This window comes from Enhydra lutris, unplaced genomic scaffold, assembly GCF_002288905.1.
Source record: "Enhydra lutris kenyoni isolate GAN:26980312 unplaced genomic scaffold, ASM228890v2 scaffoldscaffold1, whole genome shotgun sequence".
Classification (NCBI taxonomy): domain Eukaryota; kingdom Metazoa; phylum Chordata; class Mammalia; order Carnivora; family Mustelidae; genus Enhydra; species Enhydra lutris.
Window position 1 is genome coordinate 63,443,129 of NW_019154085.1, and position 22,942 is coordinate 63,466,070.

Genomic DNA, 22,942 nt, shown 5'->3' on the forward strand with positions numbered 1-22,942 from the left:
TAAAGTCTCAAAAACCACAAAAGGCCAAAGTTTAGTTGGTATATGGATCAAGGATAAGCTCTTATTACGGAAAAAAGTCATAGTACAAGGAAATAATTTGTGGAGAGTTCAGCAAATGGGCTTATAAAAGGTGTGGGTAAAGTGTAAGGAGAAATCAAGGAATTCTGCTTCTAGGCGTGAAGGGGATGGTACAGGCAGCATAGTTACCAGAAATCTCTAAAGAATAGATATTAACTGTAAGAAAGGGTCCTTCACAGAAGGTGTGGTCACAGGCAAAGAACAGAAATGAAACACAGTAATCGAGGAAGGAGAAAGCACTTTTTTTCTGGTGCTTTTTATTGGCGAAACACAACCGGAAGCCAGAGGGTAAGAGAACCTACTGAAGCAGATGTTGTAAGTGAGTCTCTAAGAGCAGAGCAAGGAGAAGAAAGGAGAGTGGTTTTGGTGGAACACAGGACAGCTGATACATCAATTTTTTAAAATATTTTTTATTTATTTGAGTGGGAGAGGTGCAGAGGGGGAGAGAGAGAGAGAATCTTAGGCAGGTTCCACGCCTAGCGTGAGCTCCACCTCATGAACCCTAAGATCATGACCTGAGTAGAAATGAGGAGTCAGATGCTTAACGGACTGAGTCACCCAGACACCTCTGAGGAACACATTTTGAGAACCACTGTTCTATGTTAGGATTTATCCATGCAAAAAAAAATTGATCATAATTTTTGATGGCTTAATTAAATTGTTATTACCAATATTCTTTGTGTTAAATAGTAATGCTTGTTAATAATGATAATTCTAAGCACCTCGATAAGTGGCAATATAATTTCACACTTCAAATATTTAATATCTAGTACTAATTTCATAGTATTTTAGTCATTTTTAGTATTTACACTAATATTATATTTACATAATTGTCCAATTAAAGTGATGTTTCATTTATGTGATATTGGAAACTGAAATATTCTACATTAACTTACTTTTCCATAACAGTTTCAACCGACCTTTAAAAAATATATTATGAGACTTTGGGTTGAGACGAGATGTCATAGACCATATTTTCTCTGCTCTTTTCTGCTAAAAACAACCGGGAATGGCACAAAACACAACCAAAAAGGACCCTGAAGGTGGTAAAAGGAAAGCAAGCTGTCTTGAACACACACTACTGGAGATAGAGTGCAGTGAAAGGCATCTTGCATGCCAACATCCAACAGCAGAAGTCCACCCCCCCTTGATCTAAAAATAGAAGGTAGTCTCAGGTAGGCCTATTCTTCCCCTGAAGCTTAAGAGAGTTCCTCCGGCAACATTAGACAAGCCTGTACTACTGACAAGAATTTCTTGAGGGCCCTACGAAAAAGAAGGTGACTGAGGAAGAACTTTCTTTTTCTGCTGGGCCTGAGATGCTCTTTTTCTGGTGGAGCAAGTGGATGGAACTGGCTAAGAGAGACCAAGCTGCAGCACGTGGCCTAATCCAGAAAGGCTTTTTAATCCAGAAAGTCTCTCTCTGATCCAGAGGACTGCCCAAGACTCTCCTTTCTTGTCCAAAGACACTGTGATGGGTGCGTAGACCCAGTAAGGTGGACGTAGCCACAAGCAGCCTGCTTCACAGAGCTTCTTTTTCTCATGAGCTGTAAATAGGAGGATCCACCTCTTTCCCCTACCACCACCGAGAAAAACCAGGTTGCCTGACCTGTGGAAATTTCCTCCAGTCTCTTAGGCAGCACCAACAGAAACCAGTGGGAGTCCAAGCCACACCAGATAAACCAAGAAGATCAGAAGATCACATCTTTGTGATCAAAAGATCACAAAGCTTCTGAAAAATTAAGCCACCAGGGAACCACAGCTCACAAAAATAAATTAAGACCTAGGAGTTAAACCTAAATAGTGTGACTACCTGCTAAATGAAAGACTTAAATAGGATCTAGTATTTCCCACCATAGTAGACAAATTCCCTGCGTATGATGAAAAAGAAAAATCATTCAACATACTAACAACTAAGAAAATCACACCTTGAAGGAAAAAAGACAATTAGCTGACACAATACTGAGATGAATAAGATGTCAGACTTATCTGAAAAATACTTAAAGGTATCCATTTTAACAATGCTTCAACAATCAATTATAAAGTCTCTTGAAACAAAAAACAGAAAATCTCTAAAGAAAAAACCAAATGGGTTACTGAATTGGAAAATACAATAACAGAAATAAAAAACTGAATAGATGGCTCAATGGAATAGAATGAAGATGACAGGAGAAAACCAGTGAACTTGAGTATAGAACAATAGAATTCATCCAATCTGAACAACAGAGAAGGAAAAAAAAAATCAACTGGGAAAACAATGAACAGAGCCTCTGGGACCTGTGAGACAATAACAGAAGAGCCATCATTTATGTCAACACAACCCAGAAGGAAAGTAGAAAAGAGGGGGTTTGAAAAGTTGTGTGAAGAAGCATTAGCTGAAAATGTCCTAAATTTGGTAAAAGACACAAACCTATAATTCCAAAAAGCTGAGTAAATACTGAGCAGGATAAACAAAAAGAAATCCATGCCAAAGATATACCACAGTTAAAATTTTGAAAAATAAACACAAAAAAAGTCTTGAAAGCAACTAGAGGGAAATGAGTATTACCCGCAAGGACATACCAATTCAAGCAATAATGGATTTCAAATCTGAAGTCATAGAAACCAGAAGAAAGTGGTACCATATTTTTCAAGTGCTGAAGTAAAAGAACTGTCAGCTACAAATTCTATGAGGAATGAAAGAAATAAAAATATGTTCAGAAAAAAAAAACAGCTAAAAGAATTTATTACTAGCACACATATTCTTTTTTAAAATTTAGTAATTACATTTTATTTAACCCAATGTATCAAAAATATTATCATTTCAACACATAAGTATAAACATATTAAAGAAAAATAGAATATCTTCTTAAAGATTAGCTAAACAAACTTCTTCAAACAGAAAGAAACTGATTGATAAAAGAAAGAGTATTGGAGCATCAGGAAGGATGAAGGAATAATGCGAAGAGCAGAAATACGGGTGTGTTTGAAGAACCATTCACTTCCTCATGACTTTTAAAACCATATTTGATGATTGGAACAAAAATTATATCACCACAGGCACCTAGGTGGCTCAGTCAGTTAAGGATCTGATTCTTGATTTCAGCTCAGGTTGTGATCTAAGTGTCATGAGATCAAGCCCTGTGACAGGCTCCATGCTCAGCATGGAGTCTGCTTGAAATTCTCCCCCTCTCTCTCTCTGCCTGTCCCCCCAACTCATGCACGTACTCTCTCTCTCTAAATAAATAAATCTTTAAAAAAAATTATAGCATCATCTGATTCCCATGACAGTGATTCTTAAAAATGAGGAAGACAAAGGAATATAAATAATGCAGTTTCCACACTTCACTCAAAGTGGTAAAATGTTGACGCTAGTGAATGGTATAATTCATATATAGATAGAGATTAGTAATACTCAGAATGACTATCAAAGATATACAAGAGATACACTTAAAAGTACTATACATAAATCAAGATGGAATCCTAAAGCATGCTCCAATTTTGTGCGGGAAGGCCAGAAAAAAGAAACAGAGAAATCAGAAATAGAGAGAAGAGACCAGAAGAACAAATAGAAAACAAATAATAAATAGAAACCTTAAGAGCTTATATATTAATAATTATCTTGAATGTAAATGGTCAAAATACATCAATAAAAATGGATTAAAAAGTGTGACTCAGCTATATATTGCTTACAAGAAACTCGCTTCAAATCCAATGACATCTGTCTGTTAAAAGTAAAAGGATGAAAAAAAAAAGACTGCCCTCATCACTGTGGGCAAGCATCATCCAACTCATTGGGGGCTTGAATGGAACAAAAAGATGGAGGGAAGGGTAAGTTCTCTTTCTTTGTCCTTGAGCTAGGACGTTCATCTTCTCTTGCATTGGACATTGGAGTTCCTGTTTCTTGGGTCTTAAGATTACTTCCAAGTCTTACGCCAGTGCCTCTCCCCACATTCTTTGGCCTCCATCTTGTAAGAGATACACCATGACTCCCCTTGTTCTCAGGCCTTAGGATCTGGATTGAATTATACCACTGACTTTCCTGATTCTCCAGCTTGCACACAGTATATTGCCGCATACCTCAGCCTCTGTAATCTTGTGAAACATTTCCTGTAATAGTAAATTTCCTCTTATAAATCTGGATACAGGTATCCCTTGCTTTTCAAAAGTTTGAGTTGCACCAGTTTGCTTTTACAAAAGGCCTACATGAGTACCTGTTCTTGTTAACCAAAAGAAATCCAAAGAGGATTTTCACTTTTATGAAAAGAAGAAAGGAAATAAAAAATTAAAGGAAAAGTGAAAATAGTGTTTGTTTTGCCATAAGCTGTTATCCAGGCAGCAAGAGTGGCCGCACCAAGCTCCTTCTCTAGAGCTATACTCAGCACCTCAACATCAAACTGCCACACCTTTGAACAGTGTTTGTGAGCATCCACACTTTGTTTGAAATATCTTGTGTATCCATTAGATACACAAAGATCTAAAAAAGCTGAAAGGTTATTTTTTGGGGCTTTGGAATGATAGAGTTTTGTGTTTTTTTTTTCCCATATAAATTAGTGGTAATTACTTCTTCATTTTATATCATTTCAGTTTATAAAAGATTTATAGGAACACTCTACTTTTGGATAGTGGGGCAAACGTGTTATTCTATTAGTTTTGCTTCTCTGTAAAACCCTCACTACTACCTTTTTAAGGATAAAGTTGACCTTATTTATCTCTAAATTGTTGTGTCTAATCCCTAGGTGTTCAGTAGAATCTTATGAAAACAAAAATGGGAAGGAGAAAAGAATGGGAAGAATGATGATGAGATTTTACATGATTGGGAACTCTGAATTTATGCATCATTTTAAGAAGTTACTCTCATGTGATGTAGTGTAACTGTCCCTCAGAACAATGTATTACTTAAAACATAACCCATGGGAAATTTTACTAGTTACCAAGCACGTTTAGATATAGCCTCAAGAAAAACACATACTGGCAACAGGTCTCTGGGGGACAGGACGATATATGGCCTTGAAGCAGAGCAGCTGGGGATGCCCGGCTAGCTCAGGGCGGAATGCTGCCTGCTTCAGTTTTCTGTTATCCCTCCACCATCCCCACCGCCCCGCTGAGAGTACCTGTGGCTAATTAGGTAAGTCCTCTGAATGTGCTTATGTGCTTGCTCAACTATAAACGTTATACTGCTTGACCAGACATATTTTGCCCTCCTTGTTTATCTACTAGGCATATGATTAATATTTGGCCTTCTTTTGCTCTTTTGTTGATTACTGTGTATATCTAACAAAAGCGGGACTGAGGAGTTGTTCGGGGCAACAGTCTTTTCTACTGTTGACCCCTGCTCCCTTTCTCTTGCAGCTGACTTGTTTGTGCCTCGTTCTTCTCCCATGCACCGTCAGGAAGGGGCAATGTAGATTTGGAATCCAGGACTAGGGGTGTTGTGCCATCTGGCTGGTTCATAAACTAGCTGGAATTGAGAGAAAATCCTTTGAGCTCATATGTGCTTTTGAAGTCAATGAAGATAAGAGATTCACTTACAGATAAGGAAAGGAGTTAAGTGTCTGACCTGGACAGTGTTAGGTTCTCTAACATAAAAGATGAAAGTCCCCCAGAGAGTGAAGGCTCAGTCATGGACTGGCGCTCTTCATTAACTGTTACAATTGAGAATGTGGACCTAGAATCACTGCAAAGAACAGTTAAGGGAGATTAACCAAAGGACTAAATAAAGCATGTCTGGGAAGGGATCAGGGTTCTCAAAGTATTCTGCTCTAATATTCCATCCAAACTCTGGAGTAGACATTTTATCCCATCTTTAATTCTTCTTTCTCTTTATAGTCTAGCCTGAAGAACCAAAAGCTCAGGAGTTCATCTCTGTATGAACTCCTTTTCTTAAAAATGTTTCTGTTGACTACGGTTACCTTCTTCTCTAATTGATAAAATCTTTCTTTATCTTCCAGGGTCCACTTTACTAACTTCACCTATAATTTTCAATGTAGAACCCATCTTCTTTCCTGAATACATACTGTAGTTTACACCAATAGTGTACAAATTACCCTATATTATAATTAGCTGTTTTTTCTCAGTAGTCAGCAAGTTCTCTAGTCTCAGCTGTATGTATGTATGTTTTATGTATGTAAGTATGAATGAGTATGTATACCGGTTCTGGGTTTACATTAGTATCTAGCATACAATAACTATTGAATGAAAGAACTTCTATTGTTTTATTCCTTGTGTCTTTCTTTTTCCCAGGGGTTGGCTCTACTTTTAAAATTCCCTCCACCAAAGGAGAGATTGAGAAAGAGAGAAGGGAAGGGAGAGAGAGAGATAGAGAGAGAGACAGGGAACTTATCTCTCTTCAACAACTTAATTCATCTTAAACTTTTTCTGCCTCTAACTAGGTCATTTATTCCTAGACAGTTATTGTACATAGGAGTCAAATATTAAGGCTCTGAAACTAGACCTGGTTTGAGGTTCTGGTCTCATTGCTTACAAGTTCTGTGCCATATAGAAGCTCTTATAACCATTCTAAGTCTATTTTGCTCAGCTATAAAATGAAAATTATCATTTCTTCATGAGTTGTGAATGCTGCATTCATGCATGATAAATGCTTGGAGCAAGGAGGGGCATAATAGTCTGCTCAATAAATGGTAGCTATTTTCAATATCTTTAAAACCATTTCAAAGTATATTCATTATATGTATTAAAAGGTATAGAAAGAAATTTTTTAAAGAAGTACAACAATCAATTTAAATTCAGCATTATCCTCCATAAAGCAAATTCTAAGTAATACTGAGATATATATCTAAAAAACTAATGACTTTGATGGGAGGAGTACTTTGTAAATTTTGTCAGTGTGTAAAGGTCTCTGTTAAGCTTACTAACAATTATTTTACAAAATTTTTTTAATCCAAAGGAAGCACAGTTTTGAATTTTGAGCCTGAATGAGTAAGCTTTAATGTGATTAGGCTCATTTGAAAAAGTTTCTATCATACAAAATAGACAAGCTGACTTATTAAAAACAAAAACAAAAACAAAAACCAAAGTTTACTGTACTTAACAGGTTGTATTTATTATTTTCTATAGTTTCTAAAAAGTAGAATATATTGTAAGATTTTGTTAAAAATAATTCATTACACAGTTTTTGGAAGGTTAGTGGCAAACATGGTTTACAAGTAAAAGATACAATTTTCAAACTAAAATCAGTTAATGGTCTTGAATTTACAGAAGCAAGTTAAGGTTAAGTTTAAATATCTGAAGCAGTTTCTACATTAAAGCATTTCTAAGAAATAGAAAACTAAAAAATTTAGATCAAGCACCAGCTGTCACCATGTCACCAAGTTAACACTAGTTCCTCACTGGTCCCCATCACATGATGAAGAATGGGAGGAGAAAGGGAAGGAACACTTATAGAGAGAAACAGAACCCTGAAATTACATTTACTTAAGGGTTCCCCCAAAGGCATCTTGGTCAAGTTAATACATTTCTGAGGGGCAGAAATAGGCTATAATAGTTAAGGCTCAAGATCATGCATTCATAATAAAATACAATTATTGACATTTAAGTGACATTGGATGTCATACAACATATTTGAAGTTTGCCATTTAAGTCAACAGTATATATATTTTCTTTCCAAATCCTTTAGGATTTTGTAGGCACATTGAAATCAATCTTCATACAAAGGGAACAAATATCAGAATCTCATACTGCATGGATACAAGTAGCTACATTTTTGTGATTATGTCGAAAACCAACTATTTGTGTCTATCTTTTAAATACAATTTCAATAGTGAAAATTAATATTTAGGATTTTCAAGTTTTTCAAACGCAAAACCTTTTACAGGAGGTGTGTGTGATGGATTAAAAACAGCAAAAACAAACTCAGAAAGATATATGAGGAAGTGAAAACTAATTTGTATATACTAATATTACATAATACCACCAACAACAAACTTACACTTTGATCTCCTATTCAGGTTCCTCACAGTTTCAGTGGTCATTTTTTTCTCTAACTTATAGAGAACCACAAAGTACAGTGGAAAGTATTTCAAAGTGGACACAGTTTCCCAAGTAAGCATCAAGACTCTGTGAAAATCCCTAGACATAATGGCAACCCTTCTAAATCATATTATGACTTTCATTTGCCAGATCATACTACTCAATGTTACATCACTGATAAATGGTAAATATGATAAGATAATACAGGAGTCTACTAACAGTTTCTATATATATCATTTTAATAGATGTATACTTAGAAAAAGTATAAATGTGAAAAAAATGAGGAAAATGTAGGCAATAATTATAGTTACCTTTATGCTTCTTACTCTCTGAATTAATTCCATTGAAGAGCTAGAGCTTAGGTAGAACTAGCCAAAGAGATGAAAAACCAGGAATCCAGAAACAATAAAAGAATATGAATTCCCAGTACCAAAAATAAAAGAAAATAAAAACAAAAACCAAGGCTCCGGTCAACCAAACATGGTTTGGATCAGCCCAAGAATATCTGTGGTTGATCTCAAAGGAAGTTTCTAAGAACAGCCTTTTTCTCTTCCCCAGTTGGCATCTGTGTAGGCAAGTTTATGATTTAATGGCCTGTAACACTGTTATTTTTTAACACTATCCCACCTTAAGAAAGTACTTATTGTACTTGCTTATTTGTGACTAAGTCCTACTAATGGTGATGTAAATCCCATAAAATAGACATAAAATATACAAGGAAGCCCCTTTTTTAGAACATGAAGAAGATTAAAATGTGGTAAGTGGGATTAGATTTGGCTTTGAATAGTTGACTTTTCCTCAGCTTTGTCAAAATAGGCTCTTTCTGTGGTAGCTTGAACTTCCTTGTCATCATCTATCATATGAATATCTGATGTATTTTTGTCATTTTGCCTCAAGCGGTAACTTTTATAAGCACGTTGAATTATGGTTGCTGAGACTGCCTCTTGTTTTCGTTTCAAAGTAGTAGTAATTGGCTCATATGTGATCTTAAAAGGGTTGGCTAACACAAACCCTGATTCCATCTCTGAAATCATTTTCTCCATCCTCACATCTTTACCCATAACTCGCTTTGTTAAAGCAAGTAAGATGTCAAGGCAATGAATTCTGTCCCCAGCAGCCATGGGAAGATCCATGGCAACGAGCTGTCCCTTGTTTGGTTTTGCCATAAAAAGAGGAGGGTCAAGGGCAGCTGCAAAGTCTGAAAGCCTGCTAGAGTCTATATATTGGGTCCTATCAGGATCAAACCGCTTCCATACCTGAAAGAATTTCCTAAAATCATCTTCACTTAATGTCTTGGCTTTTTTTTTAGAAGCAATATTTAAAAATTCAATGACAACAACAATGTACATGTTTACTATGATCAGCCATGATATGAGGATGTAACTGACAAAATAAATAATCCCAACATAGGGGTTGCCACAATCTCCCCTAACCTGAGTCCCAGGGTTAATTTTATCAGGATCACAGTCAGACCATTTACTGTTGAAAATTGCATTGAGCATCTCATCCCAGCCAGCAAATATTGTAACTTGGAAAAGACAGAGCATACTGCTGCCAAAAGTCTCAAAGTTGGACACATCATTAATTCCAGCTTCTTTTTTAACATAAGCAAAATTGTACATTCCAAAGATGGCATAGACAAACATGACCAGGAAGATGAGAAGACTGATGTTCAACAATGCTGGTAGAGACAGCATCAAAGGGAGCAGCAGATCATGGAATACCTTTGGTCCTTTCCCAGGACGCAGGATGTGGATAATCCGTGAGAGTCGTATCAGTTCCATAATGGAAGGAGACACAAGGTAGTATCCTACCATTATAGGCAGAACTAGTTCTTGGTGTGGGAGAAGATAAAACAGGCAATAAAATTATTTAAATGTGATTATATTTAGAGAAATATAAATTATTTTATTTCATTTATTATTTCAATTATTTATTTCAACTATTTATTATTTCAATTACTATTATATCATTTTTTCTATATGTTAAGATCATTTTATTAATCCTTCCCAAATAACAGAACATATTGAAAATGGGAATTACCCAAACACTAACTGTGGCAATTTTCAGGGTATCTACCAAAATTTGGAAGAGAATTATTTGCACATCATCTTAAGAGTACTATAGGTCAAGTATTTCTGGAATCACAAATGGCATGATTCCATAATATAGAACATTAGTCGTGTTTTTTTCTGGTGGTAGTTGTTAAAGAGTTCAATCCAGGCTTTACTGGATATCTAATAAAGGTGTCATGCAAATATGCAAAGATGAAGACTTGACTTTTGTCCTTAAAGATCTTATAATCTAGAGAATAGAACTAGATATTTAAAGTTATTATCATGCAAGGTAGAAAGACTTAGGTGATCAATATAATTGCAAAAATGTTTGGCATTCTGTGATTCACAGATTATAGTTTAATTTATTTATTTCATAAATAGTATTTGGATCCTTAGCAGTTTTAAATGAAATTAAGTAAATGAGTCCTGGCCTAGAACTTTTTTTGTAGCAGTTGTAGTTAGATGAGGGAACTATGGAAGTGAGAGCTACCACTATAAAACAAGGTAAAGTTACAATTACCCTAGAAGTATAGGGCATATGTCCTCTGGAAGTACTGGAGACAATGAGGTTCATTTAGAGTTGAAAAGGTGGGGAGGAGAGAATCCCATGAAGCTTCTAATTGAGATGGTATGTTTGTTGAATCTGGAAGGACCATGTCTCATATTTCCCTTCAATTTGGTCATTGTCGATGACAACATTCTCTCTGACATTCTATCTTACCTATATCTTCGTCTCCACTTTGTTATAGTAAATCTTCTACTCTGACTCAAATTGTCACTTCTCCTCACAATCTTCCAAATTCTTCCATTATGCCAGACATATCCCCATTTAATTGTAGACAATTTTTTCTACATCCTCATCACTACATTTTCTTTACTTCCTTTCTTATCTAAAATCTGACTTTATCTTAAGGATACTCTTTCCCTTGTAACATTGTCAACTGCAGACAGCTCTTTCTTCCCACACCATATTTCTTGGGGTTGAAAAATGGAATGACCAAGCATCTTTTATTCTTTCCAATGTGATTTCTAGATACTTTAAGTCAATTTTATAAAGAAAAAAAAAATTTCTCTCCTGACACATTGTGGATCATGCCACTGAACTATAATATTGCCTACCCTTTCTTGGCTCTATGATCTATTTATTCCTTCTCATTCACACTCATTGGAGACTTATTAGTACTTGGTTCACTGTCGCCCTTTCCACCCCAACATCCACCATCAACAACTCATTGAAAGGTCAGTTTCTTCTTCTTTAACTTTCTTAACTGTGATAATCTCCATCATTTTACTTTAGTCATATGCAGCTATGGCCACATTCTGGACGCAGGATTCTTCACCTTCTGAGATTTCAAAATCAAACAGCTTTTCTTTGTGCTTTGCTCTCCTTCGAGATCTCTGATTCAGTAACTCTCTCTTTAATCCCAAATGGCTTTTTAATTCCATATTCCTCTTATTTTCTTCCTATCAGCCCCTTCCTGCTTTTATGTACTTTGCTTTCAGGCTTCTTGTGCTTGTCTATCAATAGGTAGACTGCTTCTACTACCAAATGAATAGGTTGAATTTTCTGGAAGCACAAGTAGGCAGATAGTTTGTCCCCATTTTCACTATTGATTATATAGAATATGTTTGACACAGTTAACATTTAAATATTGTCTCTTGTGGAGTTTACATTCTAGTATGTGTCTTATAGGGAGGCAGAAAATAAACTTTTCCCTGCCTAAAACATTTTTATCTTAGATTCTTTACTTGGCTACCCCTGTATCCAATAAGTTTCAGTTTAAATTTTGCTTCCTCCATGCAATTTCCTCTGACCTTTACTTACTGTTAGGTTCCCCTCACTCTTTTGTGCCACTGTAACACCCTGTGCTTTTTCCCTTATCACCTTAATAGCACAACATTATATATGTACTATTTAATCATCTCTATCCCTTACTAGGCTGTCAACTATGTGCATACAGAGGGTATGCCTACCTTGTTTACTACTGGATTCTTTGCATATAGCATAATGTGTATTCACAAAGGGGATAATCAAATATATTTGTTAAATAAAAGACTGAGGTCCCCAGGGTAAGAGAAAACTGGTGACAAATTCATTAAAGCCTAACACTCTAGTGCTGTGAAAGTTGTAAACAGTTTTAGAGATTAGAGAAAAAAGAATAGGGACCGTGAAAGGTTATATCATGCTAAGACATAAATCTCCTTCTAGAGCCATCCTAGAAAATTCTGTATGTGATACACTGAAAAGGTGACCTCTGAAGTAAAGTGTATGTATTAATTCAACAAGTATTTTGAATATCTTATAGCTGTCAAGTGTGTATACATGTATGAATGCAAAAATTCCTACTGGAATAAGAAGGATCCCTTCTCTGTTTGCCTGTTTACCTTTGTCTGTATCTGAGGACACATTTAGTATAAGAACTTGCCTGAATTAGTATTATTATAAAAGAAAATTGACTAAAAATCTTACCTATAACAGAGAAAATGACCACCATAAAATCAAAAATGTTCCATCCGATGGTGAAATAGTTACAGTCGAAAGCAATGAGCTTCAGTACACATTCTCCAGTGTATAGTATAATAAGAACTAAGTTAATCCAGGAGAGAGCAATGTCCATATTTTGACTCTGTTCATCACTTTGTATCATAATAGTTATTGCTTGAAAACAGATAAGAGCCATAATGATGGCATTAAAAACTTCACTTGTTACCAAGTCAAAGACGAATCCTTGGAATTTATTCTGTGGATGAAAAAAAGAAAGGCATAGTGGCCTTATTAATAGCTTATATATACACACATATTGTCTGTAGAATTATAATTTCCCTCCTAGCATAAACAGGAAAATAAGTGAGGGCCCAAGTTTTTACCAAACTATAATTACAGTGTATGCAGTCAAAACAAACAAAGGACCATCCAAACTTTGTTAAGGAACATATTTTTAAATTTTTCCAAGAGCATTTGTGAAGAATTTCAAAAACACGTTTTCATTTTTAAAAGAGAATATACAGAAGAAACTTACTCCTGGGCGCCGGATTGTTTTTTGAGACTCCTCACACAACAGCCTTCTCAGTGCACGGGATTGTTTCTTCTGTTTGACTGTTATAAAGATATTTGAGCCTCCCTGGTAAAGAAATGAAAGAAAAAGATATTAAAATCACACTGAATCTAAATTTTACCTTATCATTAATAGGCATTTTGGAAAGGTTGGTAATTACTGATTTAATATTTTACAAAGGGCATAAGGCAATGATCTAAATCACGTTTAACTACGTCTGATTTTTTGCACACAAATCCACACTAAACACATGTAGAATATTGGGTAATGACACATATCAATTATGTTCTGGTGCACTTTCTTGTGGGCAGTCAACTCTTCTTCAACTTTTCATTCTCCTGAGGCCTACCTCATGTTAAACAGAGATGAAGGAGAAACAGTGGGGGGAAAATGGAAAGGTTTGCTAAGAAAAATTGAATTCCAAAGCTAAAGATAAAATTGGTTTGTACCTTCTAATAAGCAGGAAAAAAACAGAATTGGTCATTTATATGTTTTTATATGTCCATATATTACTTAATTTTCCAAATAATGCTTATCAGATGATATTTTTATACTACTATGCCAACAGCACCTTGTGTTTACATCTTCATAGTGCCTTCTAGAGCTTATTTATTTTTGTGTTCCTAGTGCTAATTTTAGTATCTTACACAGAATGTATAAAGTGAATAAGAGGTAAATAGTTAATGTGTTAATCTAAAAATTAGGAATTATTACTGCCCTAAGTCAGGACTCAGTCACTTAAATTAGACGAGAGTCATGAATTTGAAGTCCAGAAGCAAACCCTAGGATGTTATCCCATTGGGCTGAAGTCCCAAGAAGCTGAAGCATCCATCACATGCGTAGTTGAACACTGTTCTCCTAATCCCATTTGATTAGCAGAGACTGAGTGGTTTGTTTACCAGAGTCTGCACGTGGCTGAACTTTGATGACATGGCCGAAGATAGAATTTCAGAATTAGACTATTTTTTTCTTTGACTTTTTAGAAGGTTTCCCTACACCTCTAGAGAGTAGATGTCTGTGGTTAAAATAAGCAGACTTCAAAGACTTTTGAGGCATTTGCATTTGTAGAAGCCCTGAAGGAAATCTTGTGTGGAGATGGTGTCAGTTGGATGTTTGCTTCTGTCTCTGAATTGTCTCCTACTTGTTTCAAGCACTCCTATTTGGGTCATATATTTAGGACTCTCTCTATGTCTAGCTGGAAAACCTACTGCACTGACAAAGATGTCTATGTTGGTTATGACCTGAAGCTGTGAACATATCAGAGAGTAAAAATGTGTAGCATATTTTTCTTGAACTTCTTTACATATTTGCGCAGACATACCACAATATTACTTGTTTGTCAGCATGTCATTTTTTACAAACATATATATAGAAACACTTGTAACTTTTAGCCTTTAAACTTGCCCATTTACATTTGAATATAGAAAACAATGTAAAGATGAACACTTTAACAATATTTGTCAATATGCAAAAATATCAACTTATTTTTTTTAGCTAAGTACCAAATAAAAATGATATTTAGCTGAATCCCAAACTAATTATTTGAAGCAGGACATTTTTATAAATGTGCTTGATTTTCTCAAGCACTAGTGAACAAAAAATATTTGTACTTATCTTTATTTTATGCGTGTTGAAATTAGCAATAATAACACCAATCAGCATACTCAAAGGAAGAAATAATCCAATAATAATGAAGTTGATAAAGTAACAATACATGTAGATGTTCTCTTCAAAATTAGGTTGCCTATTTACCTAAAAGTTAAGTTAAAAAATAAGCAAAATAAGGTAGGGCATAGCAGATTTCTTAGGGCATAACAGATTTAGGGCATACAGAAAATATTCTCTATGATATTATAATGATAGTTATATGTCATTACACATTTGTCCAAACCCATATAATGTATAACACCAAGTAAGCCCTAAGGTAAACTATGGACTTTGGGTGATTATGACGTGTTGATGTAGGTCCATCCTTGGTGAAAATGTGCCCCATTCTGGTGAGTGGTGTTGATAATAGGCAATGCATGTGTGGGGACAGTGGGTATATGGGAAATCTCTATACCTCCCTCCCAATTGTGTTGTAAACCTAAAACAGCTCTAAAAAGCAAAATCTTTAAAAATAAGAATAAATTAAAAAGTGGAAAAAATAAGCAGAATATTGGTATACCAACTTTTTAAAACATAAAATTTATAAGCAGTTTACAACAAGAAAAACCAACAATTCTCCATGAGGTAATGTTTCCACTTTGTTCTTTGGTGAAGTGGCATTATTGCTTTGTTTACTTGGATTTTAAAGTTTGCTGCATTGGTTTCATAATTGTAATGAAGTCTGATAATCTTTCAAATGGGCCTACTGGGCTTCAACCACTGTACATAATCCTGGGAGGATTTCATTTTCAGTGACAGAGTCAATCTGAAATGTATTTAATTTCTGTCTAGCATAAGCATTTGCTTTCATCATGTTATTTATTCTGTTATTGTTGTTACCCTTTTCTTGAATTGAGAAAATAACTTTGCCTTGAACCTTCACAATGGCTCTAAGATGATATTGTACTTACACCAATAGAATCAACTGCTGAATTCATAATAGTGATCCATCCATTAAACGTTGCCTGTAAAAATGGCATGTATTTAATTCTTACGGCAATTGTAAGCTTCGTGGCAAATAAAATGTAAAACTCAGTTTGTTATTAATATAGTAAAACTCGATTAGTAAGGCTGACCACATTTCAATATACCATGTAATTGAGACCTTTATAATTTTCATTATTGCATTTATATTGTCTATTAACACGAATTTAAAACCACTTAGCTTCATTGTAGTAGCTTAATTGTAGTTGATAACAAAATACTGTAAGATAGTAGAAATAGAAAGAGGTATATAGATAAATTGTAAATAAATACATGGTGCCCAAGTGTCATTTTTACTATACTGCTACACATGTGCTTTTCTATGGGGGAGGTAAGACAAGAATGAATGATTTATCTCCTCATTTCTGTTAGATGTTGGGTGACTGAGGAGCCATAGCACTAAGTAGAAACAAAACAGTAGTACCCTGAGCTGGACCAAAAATTGTGACCCTATTACCTTATCAATGATGACAGAAGTAGAAATAGTTTTCCAGTACCTGCCATCTTCCCTGTCAATCCTACCTTCCTCTGTACTTCCTTCTCCCAGCAGAGCAGCATCTGTGTTTTACTTTTGTCTTTCCAAACAAGGCTGGTGTAGCATGTCCCATATCTACTAGTAATTGCTAAAATATGTTATAACCAATTCTAGTAATCAGCCACATTTTGTTCTTTATTTCCACCTATAATATGAATGAGCATATAAAAACATCTATTTAAAAAAATCAGAAGTGAACTTACCACTTGAAGCAGTGAAAGGAAACCATTTCCAACATTATCAAAGTTCAGTTTTGCATTCTCCCATGGCACGGACTCATTAAACACAAGGCTTTCACACTGACTCTTATTCATGACTTCAGATATAGGAAACCTTTCTCCACTTGTTGGGTCAATGCATTCATAGAACTTGCCAGCAAATAAGTGTACTCCCATGATGCTAAAAGCCAGCCAGATCAAAAGGCAGACCAGAAACACATTCAAAGCAGGTAAAGTTGTTGTTATCAAAGCTCTCACAACCACCTGGTGTATAATGAAGAAACAAACAGGTAAACTTTAGGTAAGAAATGTGAAATCACTTTAATTGGAAATACTAAATGTAATGTCATATAGAAATAACCCAAAAAAGGCCATCGTTAAAAATTCAATAGGCCACATGCCAGTATCTGAATAACCTAAATAATAAATTTTAATTAAAAAATAGACATTAAAAATTCAGATGGTCTCAAAATTTTTGTACTAAAGGAATCGCTAAAAGGCAACAGAATTGATTAGCAAAATAATTATTTCACTGATTCAACACATTTATCACCTTCTTATATAGACAACCGAACCTGTGTGACTATAGGTGTATGTATTAGCTAGAAAGTGCATAAAACGAGAAAGAAACAGGCCTACATCTAAGTCTTGGTGATTCTAACTTTTGGAAGGATTAGCCTACAAAGCAGACACTGAAGTGTCGGGGAAAGTAAGAGGAAGACCAAGAGATCACATATCAGTGAAGTCAAGGCAAGAGGCTACGTCAAGAAACATTGAATGGGCATCTGAAGCCAGCAAAATAAAAAACCACCTCACGGCACCACTCTATGTCCCTGGTGAGCCACTCCAGAGTGGGAAATATGGGAAATAAATCTACCCCCTCAACTCGAGTAACAGTAATAGTCTATAATCACTGTTTCCATTTCTTCAACTCCCTTCTCTCTTGAATATTACAATCGGAATTTTATTCTTATCACTCCACTGTAGTGGTTATGGCAAATGTAAGCCAGTTCCTATAGCCAACAGAAATTTCCACTCTTTGCTATTTCTTCGTCTTTTCCTTAGCATTACAATTTTGACTCCTTTTCTCCCAATCTCATTTCTCTTTTTTTCATGAGGCACCATCAATTCTCTGTGCTACAACTCTATCCTCCCTTCCCTCAGCCATTACTAAATCCATATCCTTTTTGCTGTGTTTTCTTGCTGATATTCCTTAGTCTTCTGGCTTTGAATAAATATTTTAACTTTTAACTGTGCTTTCAGTAACACTTAATTTTATTTCTAAAACTAAGCCACAGATCCTTCGTTGGCATTTTAGATATTTTGAGAGGCCCACTGATACCTCTAATGAAAAAAATGTTATGCTTATCAGAAAATACACTTATGTACGAATAAAAGCTGTAGATACAGTTGACACAAATATTTCAGTAATGAGAGAACCCAAGACTGGAGCTTATTAAATATAGCAGGCATTAATTTTGTAATCATGTGACTTCAATGATATATTTTCAGAAATCTTTCAACTACAGAACCTCCAGAGGTTAAGATGAAGCTTAAGATCTGAATCTGTAACAGAACAGAATGGAGAGCCCAGAAATAAACCCACGCTTATATGGTCAATTAATCTATGACAAAAGAGGCAAGAATATACAATGTGAAAAGACAGTTTCTTCAATAATGGTGCTAGGAAAAATGAGCAGTCGCATGCAGAAGAATGAAACTGGACACTTTCTTATACCATTAAACATAGATAATTTTCTTATTGGATCCTATTTATATTGACAATGTGGCATTCTGTAATATTAAGCAAATAGGCATGTTGTGATAAGTAATCTTTGTAAATGAAAAATACAAGAAAACACTGATGTGTGATTATGAAATGAAAGGTGAAATTAGATTTTTGCTGCTATTTCCGCACACAGTTGATCACTGTATATTACATAATTACACTATGTGTGGTGGTCATCAACTCTGTTTTCTTCATTAGGTCAAGCCATAGCAGGTGAATTTCCATCATAGGCCCTAAAGATTGAACATTAGTTGTTTTTTGTGGCTCAACCTATTAGTTTTACTCACAGTGCTCAGAAGAGATTTTAACATGTGGGTGAGGGAGAGAACACAAGAGTTCATAGTTTGTTATGTGTAACTTAAAAAAAACTAATTTATTTTAAAATCACTTTTATTCAGAATAATTACTTAGTGTGCACGATATTCCTATAACTTTAAACAGGTAGGTGATCAAAGTTTCATTTTCTGTCAGTTATATTTTCAACATTGAGATAATTTTATTAATATTCATAGACATCTGTATGGGTTAGAATGGTATTACTTTTTGAAATTTAATATTCTCTCCCAACTATTAGGTTTTTTTTCTTATTTTTATGATTTTTCCTATCTTATGAGCAATAAAGACCTAAAATCTTAATAAATTTCTACTATACCTTCTATATATTAAAATAGTAGAATGGAAGGTTTTTGTATTAATACTGTTAATGATGCAAATGAGAAGACTATGAAGATTTAATTTATAGAAGTTCAATAATAATAAATAAAAATCTACACATTAGCTTAGAAACTTTTTTCTTACCTTCATTCTTTCAAACTGAGATAGAACTCTGAGTGCCCGAAGGAATTTAATGGAAGTAAGTGGTTTGAATTCCTCCCGAGATTTGCCTATTAAGCTCAGACAAAACACCTATATATATTTAAGGAAAAACAGAGTGAATAGGGGGCTGAATTTTTACTTAATCAAAACAATCTGCAAAATAAGCTTTGCATTTATTATAAAAAAGATAAACAGTTCAAACCTTACCAAGAAGTATGCAAAAGATTTAAAGTATATTTCCATATATCTTAACAATGACTTATAGAAATGTATAAGAAAATAACTTTGTGGTAAAATTATTTTAAAAAACATAAAACAAATATTTTCTGGTAGTAGGAATATATATTATTGAGATAAATAAAAATTTGTATATTTGACATACATTATGATTAAGGGTGAATATTTATATAAATTTTGAGTTTGAAATTAGATTAAGAATCAGTTTCATGAATTTTTGTCATCTAGTAATAGTATACTAGGCATTCATAAAAGCAAAATTTGGAATATATTTACATATTAATTTATACATAATTATTTAAGATAATAGAATAGGATTTCAGAGAAGAGGCATCAAGGAAGATATGAATATTTTTAAGTCCAAATACAAATTACAAATATGTATAGAAAGATACTAAGGTGATATTTTAAAGTAAGCATATGCATAAAAATCATTCGGGGTTGGGGCGCCTGGATGGCTCAGTGGGTAAATGTTTGACTCTTGGTCTCAGCTGACGTCATTATCTCAGGGACATGAGGTTGAGCCCCATGTCTTGGGCTCCATGCTTGGTGTACAGTCTGCTTGGGATTCTCTCTTTCCCTCTCCCTCTGCTCCTCCCCCTGCTCTCTCTCTCTTTCTCTCTCTAAAATAAGTAAGTAAATAAATAAATAAATCTTTTAAAAAGTCAATCAGGATTAATAAATATTAATAGAGATCAAGCAAGATGGTAGAGTTACGATTAACTTTTATAGTATCTTCATATTTTCTGTATTTTCAAGACAGCATAAATGGAAAATTTGTTCTTTCTTATGCTATATTAAGAGATGGTCTGAAAGTGAGCTTTGAAGTAAGCATATGATTTATGTAAGTGTGGAGGGATGTGGACATGTAAGAACAATGACTAGGAAAGAGGAAAATGGGTTGAAAGTATATCGTGATTTTGTTGGAGCAGAAGGTTAATTTGGAATAATTTATTTAGAAGCCAGAGACCAGATATTGTAAGTCATCTTCTTTATACAGTGAGAAGCTTCAATCACTGATTATAGGACAGGAACCATCTGTTCAGTCAACAAAAATTACTGAGTACCTATTATGATACATGAATTGTTCTAGGCATTGAGGATAAGAAGAGAACCATATTGGGAAAACAAATTTTCCCTAAAGGAGCTAACCTTTCAGTGGGGAAAGACAAACAATCATAATGAATAAACAATGACTATCAATTAATATAAAACATTAACAGGTGCTATGGAGATGAAGAAAGTGGGAAAGGACAAGGGAGCATTGTAGTGGAAGCAGTTTTAAATACAGTAGTGCAGAAAGACCTAACCAGCATTTTTATTTGAGTAGCTGTAAGTGAGGTAAGCCAGCCAAAGTTCCAGGTGGAAGGAAAAATAAGTGAAAAGGCACTAAGATGGCAGTCATTCTGGCATACCTAAAGGTCTTTAGGAAGGTCAGTGCTGATGCAGCAGTCTGTTGACTGGGATGGGGAAATGGAGAGTAGGAGGAGTAAGACTGGACCATGTAGAGACTTGTAGGCTTTGATTGCACAGAGTGTAGCTTTTCACTGGGAGTGAAATGAGATGTTTATTGGAGGGTTTCAAGAAGAAAAGAGACTTGAGCTGGCTTCGATTTTACGACAATAGAATGCATGTAGTTGCTGTGTGGAAAATGGAATGAAGGTGTGCGGTGGCGGAAGCCGGGATCTCGGGTTGAGAAGTGTTGCACTGACCCAAATGTGAACTCTTGGTAGCTTGGATCAGTGTGGTGATGGTGAAGGTTGTGGTAAGTTGTCTAATTTTGAATATATGACTTAAAAATTGAACCAACAAAATTTAAATATTTTAGGATACTGATGTGCACTGATGCGCAATAGGCCTATTCTGTTAGTAGTGGGTTCACAGGTGATTGTTAGAATAATCCAGGAATGAAATGTCGAACTTTTAAAATATTAGGATGAGAAGAAAAGGACAAATGTTAAGCACTACAAATGAAGATATAGGGGATTTTGGTAACTTAAAATATACAGAGAGAGGAAAAAAAAGGAAGATAGAAGTAAATGCAAGAGTTAAGTGAGAATTCGAGTAAAGATGGAAATCAAATAATGAACGTTTCAATTTTTCTTTAAAATACGTACCAGAACAACCATGAAGTCTAGCTTGTACCAGCCATTAGTGAAATAGGCTTTAAAACCATATGCCATCCACTTTAGAAGCATTTCCAGAATGAAGATGTAAGTGAAGATCATGTCAGCATATTCTAATAAGATTTTAATAGTTTTTCTCTGGTCAATATAGATATCCTCAAAAGCCTGTGGGTAAAAAAATTAAGGATTAGTATACATGTAATTTCTTAAAAAATCTTTGGCATAGGGAGGAATGAAATGCCTTCCCTATTAAGCAGATGGTGAGTCAAGTCATAGGTTGTTGTTTTAAGGGCTGGTTCACTTTGTTTGGATTTATTCACATAATCCGTATCATTTTCTGATCCCATGCCCATAGCAGACATCATTAATTGGTTCCAGAACTTCTTCTTATACAGACTCAACTTGGCACCATAGTGATCCAAAAAACTTCTCTCTAGTCAGTTAATCACACTCAATATAAGAGGTGGAACCTTTACTCACATCTGACTGGGTCTTATCTCTAATTCCATGTTGTCAACTCACAGGTGCATGCTAGGTGCTAATAGAGAAGTAGAGATTTTTTTTTTAATTTGTCTTCAGATATCCACACTGCTATTACAAGCAAAGTCATAAAACTTGCACTGCCGCAGAAATAATCAGATAAACCAGTGGAAGCACATGAATAGGAAATAAAACGATAATCATTTCTCCCAAGCTTCTTAGATTTAATAGGTCAACATTAATTTTACTGTGGAGGATGAAAAGTCTGACAATGTCATCTAAAGCAATTTCATGTTTTTCTTTTAGCACTGAAAAAGGCAAAAAAGTACCAATAACGCCAAGCAGACTTATATCGAAGTGCATTCAAGGTCAAAAAGTCAATAAGGATTAGAATAATCATATACAGGGGCGCCCGGGTGGCTCAGTGGGTTAAGCCGCTGCCTTCGGCTCAGGTCATGGTCTCAGAGTCCTGGGATCGAGCCCCGCATCGGGCTCTCTGCTCAGCGGGGAGCCTGCTTCCTCCTCTCTCTCTGCCTGCCTCTCTGCCTACTTGTGATCTCTGTCAAATAAATAAATAAAATCTTAAAAAAAAAGATTTTATTTATTAATTTGACAGAGACACAGCGAGAGAGGGAACACAAGCAGGGGGAGTGGAAGAGGCAGAAGCAGGCATCCCGCTGAGCTAGGAGCCCGATGATTCGGGGCTCGATCCCAGGAGACTGGGATCATGACCTGAACAGAAGGCAGCCGCTTAAGGGCCTGAGCCACCCAGGTGCCCCTAAAATCTTTTTTTTAAGATTTTATTTATTACGGGGCGCCTGGGTGGCTCAGTGGATTAAACCTCTGCTTTCAGCTTGGGTCGTGATCTCAGGGTCCTGGGATCGAGCCCCACATCGGGCTCTCTGCTCAGCGGGGAGCCTGCTTCCTCCTCTCTCTCTGCCTGCCTCTCTGCCT

General features: G+C 35.3%; 1 protein-coding gene across 1 annotated transcript in view; it reads right to left on the bottom strand.

The window, feature by feature from the left end:
• Positions 1 to 8,810: 8,810 nt before the first annotated feature.
• The window catches only part of LOC111142282 (sodium voltage-gated channel alpha subunit 7), an 80,759-nt gene continuing 66,627 nt past the window's right edge, over positions 8,811 to 22,942 (bottom strand). The window contains exons 18-25 of the mRNA XM_022495337.1: positions 21,500 to 21,673; positions 19,128 to 19,235; positions 16,526 to 16,804; positions 15,715 to 15,768; positions 14,771 to 14,908; positions 13,121 to 13,225; positions 12,571 to 12,841; positions 8,811 to 9,877 (exon numbers count right to left, since the gene is read on the bottom strand). Coding sequence (XP_022351045.1) covers positions 8,811 to 9,877; positions 12,571 to 12,841; positions 13,121 to 13,225; positions 14,771 to 14,908; positions 15,715 to 15,768; positions 16,526 to 16,804; positions 19,128 to 19,235; positions 21,500 to 21,673 — 2,196 coding nt within the window. The remainder of the gene's footprint in view (positions 9,878 to 12,570; positions 12,842 to 13,120; positions 13,226 to 14,770; positions 14,909 to 15,714; positions 15,769 to 16,525; positions 16,805 to 19,127; positions 19,236 to 21,499; positions 21,674 to 22,942) is intronic.